General features: G+C 44.4%; 1 protein-coding gene across 1 annotated transcript; it reads left to right on the forward strand.

The window, feature by feature from the left end:
* Positions 1-1,513: 1,513 nt before the first annotated feature.
* On the forward strand, positions 1,514-6,122 carry LOC140997830 (protein NLRC3-like). The gene is made up of 3 exons (XM_073467872.1): positions 1,514-1,559; positions 1,637-2,669; positions 6,056-6,122. Exons 1-3 carry the CDS (start codon positions 1,523-1,525, stop codon positions 6,120-6,122), a joined length of 1,137 nt encoding a protein of 378 aa, XP_073323973.1. The 5' UTR covers positions 1,514-1,522.
* The last annotated feature ends 549 nt before the right edge of the window (positions 6,123-6,671 follow it).

Consider the following 6,671-nt stretch of genomic DNA (forward strand, 5'->3'; position numbering starts at 1 on the left):
GTCCTGGGTTTAAGATTTAAAGTTTCATTAGTCCCTCTGCATCTTTGACACCAGTCCAATGACTGTGTCTCTCAAATGCTGCCGCCTTTACTGAGAAGTCCGACTTCAACTGAACCCATTCATACAGACAGTGAAAGCAGAGATGTTTGAGTTATTGCAGTCGGCAGTCTCCCCCTCTGACAGATGAAGGTAGTTTGTAAGTCATTCTCAAAACACTGATCTGAAATTAAAAAGAGAAAAGATAATATGAACGTCTCACTTCTGTCTGACCTCCACAGTCTGGATGTTAATGTGCCGTGTGGACGACCTCATTAAACACAGCAGAAATTACTTGCTTGCTTATGATAGAAATCAGGGGTGTCAAACTCAATTTAGTCCAGGGGCCACATGCAGCCCAGCTTGACCTCAGGAGGGCTGGACCATAGGATAATAACCAATAAATAACAATAACCAAGAATTATTCCTTTTCTTTTAGTGTATTTTAAGTAAAAATACAACACAGCATTTAACTACAGTGGAAGCTATTAAGGAGGCAGGTTGTTCTCTCCTGCAGTACAAACTTTGTTCAGGTCAGGTTGAAGTCTCTGACGCAGCATGATGCGGTATACAGAAAAAGGACTGTTCACATAGGTAAGTGGTCCCAAACATGCACAAAACTTTGTCCGCCAGGGCGTCAATTTGGGGTACTCTGGTAAGACATACTAATAAAATGAGTCAAGACCAGCAGAGGCAAATGTGGCCTTTAAATCTGAATCATACTTCAAGTCAATTACATCAAGATGGATGTCAACCGGCATATCTGAAGCCTTGACTGTGAATGACGAGCAGAAATCTATGAACTCTTGCCGCTTTTCCATTACATCTGCCAGCCTGGCTCTACTCGGTTTGACTCGGCATAGTAGCCTGGCAAGGCCAGGATTTTGCAATTCCTCCACAACTGGGCTACCTGCTTCAAAGAGTGTCTTAAAACAATGAAAATCTAAGAAGTATGTGATAAATGAGACACTGTCTCACAAATGACAGTGGGCAGCTTCTTATATCAACCTAAAGGTGTCACCATGAATACGAGAAAACTGTTTCACCTAATCCATCAAAAGGCCCCAGAAGCAGACAGATGATGTAAAAATGTGAAGTTGTTGATGGTTGAAATCATCATACTTTATGTTCTCTCTGCAGAGTTCAGCAGGTTCTCAGTGGTCAGTCTGTCGAGCAGCATCCAACAGACCTGGACTCCATATTTAAGGTGAGTAAATGTCCAACAACAACTTTACTTCAGCTGCAAATGAAATGAAATGTCTCATTTTACATTTGAAGTTTTACTCTTTTGCAGCATCTTGAGGAGAACGTTGTCACCTTTGTGAAGAACGAGCTGAAGAAGTTCCAGAAGGTTCTGAGTCCAGATTACCCAGAATGCTCAGAGAGGCAGAGTGAGGATGAGGAGGTGTTGGACGGTGAGGAGGAGGAGCAGAGGAGGAGCAGCAGAAAGGCATTTCTGAAGATCACACTGAACTTCCTGAGGAGAATGAAGCAGGAGGAGCTGGCTGACTGTCTGCAGAGCAGTAAGAGGATTTTCCTCAATAAACTGTTTTCTTCTTCACACTAACATCCACTCACTGATGTGTTGTGTTTCATTCAGGAACTGTTGCTGCAGTTTGTCGACGTCAACTCAAATCTAACCTTCAGAAGAAGTTCCAGTGTGTGTTTGAGGGGATCGCTAAAGCAGGAAACCCAACCGTTCTGAATCAGATCTACACAGAGCTCTACATCACAGAGGGAGGGACTGCAGAGGTCAATGATGAACATGAGGTCAGACAGATTGAAACAGCATCCAGGAAACCAGACAGACCACAAACAACAATCAGACAAGAAGACGTCTTTAAAGCCTCACCTGGAAGAGACGAACCAATCAGAAGAGTGATGACAAAGGGAGTGGCTGGCATTGGGAAAACAGTCTTAACACAGAAGTTCACTCTGGACTGGGCTGAAGACAAAGCCAACCAGGACATACAGTTCACATTTCCATTCACTTTCAGAGAGCTGAATGTGCTGAAAGAAGAAAAGTTCAGCTTGGTGGAGCTTGTTCATCACTTCTTCACTGAAACCAAAGAAATCTGCAGCTTTGAAGAGTTCCAGGTTGTGTTCATCTTTGACGGTCTGGATGAGTGTCGACTTCCTCTGGACTTCCACAACACTGAGATCCTGACTGATGTTACAGAGTCCACCTCAGTGGATGTGCTGCTGACAAACCTCATCAGGGGGAAACTGCTTCCCTCTGCTCGCCTCTGGATAACCACACGACCTGCAGCAGCCAATCAGATCCCTCCTGAGTGTGTTGACATGGTGACAAAGGTCAGAGGGTTCACTGACCCACAGAAGGAGGAGTACTTCGGGAACAGATTCAGAGATGAGGAGCAGGCCAACAGAATCATCTCCCACATCAAGACATCACGAAGCCTCCACATCATGTGCCACATCCCAGTCTTCTGCTGGATCACTGCTACAGTTCTGGAGGATGTGTTGAAGACCAGAGAGGGACGAGAGCTGCCCAAGACCCTGACTGAGATGTACATCCACTTCCTGGTGGTTCAGTCCAAAGTGAAGAACATCAAGTACGATGGAGGAGCTGAGACAGATCCACCCTGGAATAAAAAGAGCAGGAAGATGATTGAGTCTCTGGGAAAACTGGCTTTTGAGCAGCTGCAGAAAGGAAACCTGATCTTCTATGAATCAGACCTGACAGAGTGTGGCATCGATATCAGAGCAGCCTCAGTGTACTCAGGAGTGTTCACACAGATCTTTAAAGAGGAGAGAGGACTGTACCAGGACAAGGTCTTCTGCTTTGTCCATCTGAGTGCTCAGGAGTTTCTGGCTGCTCTTCATGTTCATCTGACGTTCATCAACTCTGGAGTCAATCTGCTGGCAGAAGGAAAACAATCTAAACTCAGAGACAAACCTGAACCAACACATCTCTACCAGAGTGCTGTGGACGAGGCCTTACAGAGTAAAAATGGACACCTGGACTTGTTCCTCCGCTTCCTCCTGGGTCTTTCACTGCAGACCAATCAGACTCTCCTACGAGGACTGATGACACACACAGGAAGTATCTCACAGACCAATCAGGAAACAGTGAAGTACATCAAGAAGAAGATCAGTGAGAATCTGTCTCCAGAGAGAAGCATCAATCTGTTCCACTGTCTGAATGAACTGAATGATGGTTCTCTAGTGGAGGAGATCCAACAGTACCTGAGATCAGGAAGTCTCTCCACAGGTAAACTGTCTCCTGCTCAGTGGTCAGCTCTGGTCTTCATCTTACTGTCATCAGAAGAAGATCTGGACGTGTTTGAGCTGAAGAAATATTGTGCTTCAGAGGAGGCTCTTCTGAGGCTGCTGCCAGTGGTCAAAGCCTCCAACAAAGCTCTGTAAGTGAACAGATACTGTATCACACATGTAGGGTTTTTCTCCACTGATGAAGCTCCTAATATCAAATATCAGTCAAATACGAGTCCAAAGATTCAGTCATCAGACTGATTAGTTGAAAAACTTGCATATTGTTCCTTTAGTTTGATTGTACCTCTACAGATTAATGCATCCATGAAATAGAAGGAAACATACATGAGTATAATGTAGGACATTTTATTAATTGTTGTCAGATCCCAGTTATGTACTTGAGACTATAAAGACCCAGTCCATAGAAATGTGATGTGTTTTATATTGTATAAGACAGAAACAGTATCAGTGTTTGTCTTTGTCACTAACGCTCTTCAGGCTGAGTGGCTGTAATCTGTCAGAGAGAAGCTGTGAAGCTCTGTCCTCAGTTCTCAGCTCCCAGTCCTCTAGTCTGAGAGAGCTGGACCTGAGTAACAACGACCTGCAGGATTCAGGAGTGAAGCAGCTGTCTGTTGGACTGAAGAGTCCACACTGTAAACTGGAGACTCTCAGGTCAGGATTCAGCTTCTGTTTCAGAGACAACTTTAAATGTCAAATCAAATCAAATCAATTTTATCTATACAGCCCAAAATCACAATCACTTTCCCTCAGTGGGCTCCACAAATGTATAGTGTAACGACATCTTCTGTCCTTGGACCCTTGATTCAAGTGAAGAAAAACTCGCCATATTGAGAGAAAAAGCTTTTAACAGGGTGAAAAAAAAGAAACCTCAGGAAGAGCCACAGAGGACTCTCCCAGGACAGATAGACATGCTGTAGATGTCTCACAGTGATATTTTTTGTTTTGTTTTTTTAGTTAGTTTAGTCGCACTGTCTCTATTGATGGTCGCAGTCTGGAGCCAAGTTCCTTCTTGTGGCTCTTCCTTGGATGATGTATTTTGATTAATGCAATGTGAGTTCTAGCACCATGGCGGATTAAGAAAGTGTGCCAAACAAGAATTATCTTTAATGAAATATTATGTTTTAATGGTGTTGTGAAGAAATGTATAAGCTATTTCAACTCTGGCTGTAGTCTACAGGGCATACATTGAATAAGATTGCAGCTTAGATTGTTGAAATTTGAATTACATATACTGTGATATTATTTTGGCCAGATTATTGCTGCTATACAAATAAAGATTGATTGATTTTAATAAACCAAACCTTTACTGTTTTGATTCAGTTTCTCTGCTCTCATCAGCTTGTGTGTGTGTGTGTGTGTGTGTGTGTGTGTGTGTGTGTGTGTGTGTGTGTGTGTGTATGTGTGTGTCTGTGTGCGTGTCTCCAGGCTGTCAGGCTGTCTGATCACAGAGGAAGGCTGTACTTCTCTGGCCTCAGCTCTGAGATCCAACCCCTCCCATCTGAGAGAGCTGGACCTGAGCTACAATCACCCAGGAGACTCAGGAGTGAAGCTGCTGTCGGCTGGACTCGAGGATCCAGACTGGAGACTGGACACTCTCAGGTATGAACAGACAACAAGAGCTCACACAGTGTTTACACTGACAAGCTGAGGACTGTTGGTTTACAGTCTGAACCAGCAGCACTGCTGATAACAGTGAAGACTAACTGATGTGCTGAGAGTCCCTATGCACACTGAGACTGACCTCCTGACTAACATCACACCACCATCTGCTGTTGATCATTTGATGACACTTTAACACATTATTTATTACAAACTAATAATACAAACTTATGAAGAGGTTTAAAGTTGATTCTTGATCATGGAAACAGAAGTTGTTCTGGAGCTTTCTGACAGAATGTATGTCAGTATGTCCATGGACTTTAAAAAGTCTTATATTTTATTGTGAATGGTCTCAAATTATGAGATGATTTCTAGACTCATGAAAAATCACCCTGATCCCTATTATTTAACATAACACATTTAAATATAAGCAACTGAATTAACTTAAGTTTGCTGAAAACAGATGAAAAGGTAGTACAGATATGTCCTGAACTGCAGTACAGAAAAGAAGAAAAAAAGAAAATAACTTATATTCAGAGGGAGAGAGAGCTCTCTTGAAAATGCCTGTGTAGTAACAGGTGTGTGTGTGTGTGTGTGTGTGTGTGTGTGAGAGAGAGAGAGAGAGAGGGAGAGAGAGAGAGAGAGAGAGAGAGACTGAAGCTAAGCAGACAGCAGAAGTTTCTATTTATCCTTTACATTGTGTGAACTCATGTTACACTTGGTAGATGGAGGTTATATGACCCAATAGCAGACACCAGAAACAGGGGTTTGAGTTAGAAGACATTTATTTAACACAGTGAGAAGATGGCAGTGGAGGAGGGCTGAGGAGGTGACTGGAGGCTCCGCCAGGGAGATGAGTGACCCAAGACTGCACAGGTAGAGGCTCGGGTCAGCGAGCATAGAAGATGGTGATGCAAGCTAGTGGTATAGTTGCAGGAGGCTGGGTTGTGGTGTGGCCAGAGAGTAACCAGGTGGAGAGTGATCACTGGTGAAAATGAAGAAAACAACAGATTAGGTTCACTGGAGACGAAAAGGCAAAGACACTTTGAGAAAAGAGTCTTAGCACTGGAAGACCATGTACAACATCTGGTTGACTAAATAATCTAGCAGCGTAAGTAGAGGAGGCCAGAGCTTTTAACCTGGCGCTGATTGCCTCAATCCACTGCAGGTCTGTGCGATCAGCCATGGCTCAGGCCACCATAAAGCCACGCCCTGCAACTCCACAGTACCTCTGAAACACATAATGAATGTAACAATACTGAGCCTGGATGGAGGGGACTACTACCTCTACCTCTTGAGCGTGAAAAAGGGGGGGTTGAAAGCCATTGGCTGCCATAAAAGCTGTAGCTGTAGCTGCACTGGTGAGGGAGTTGTGTGAGTATTCAATCCAGGGGAGACGGGAACACCGAGAGGAGGGATGGCGGGCGGTGACACAGCGGAAGGAGAGGATGTAGTTGAACCTGCTCAGAAATAGGGACCAACGGGCTTGAGGTTAGGATGTTTAGCAGAGCATATGTATGAGTATGAGAGGTAACACCAGCCGCACCTGCTGTCTGTGTTCCTCTATTGAGCGAGAGAAGATCAAAATATACTACATCAGCTGGCCGGCTGGTACCGCCTTCGCTGAGAGCAAACAAAGACCGCCCAGCGAAATCCCGACTCTTCTCTGTTCTGGCACCTCAGTGGTGGAAGGAACTCCCGACCAATGTCAGGACAGCAGAGTCACTCGCCATCTTTCACCAAAGACTCAAGACCCACTTGTTCAGACTTCACCTCGACCCCGC

The sequence above is a fragment of the Pagrus major genome, chromosome 1, assembly GCF_040436345.1.
Source record: "Pagrus major chromosome 1, Pma_NU_1.0".
In the NCBI taxonomy this organism is placed as follows: Eukaryota; Metazoa; Chordata; class Actinopteri; order Spariformes; family Sparidae; genus Pagrus; species Pagrus major.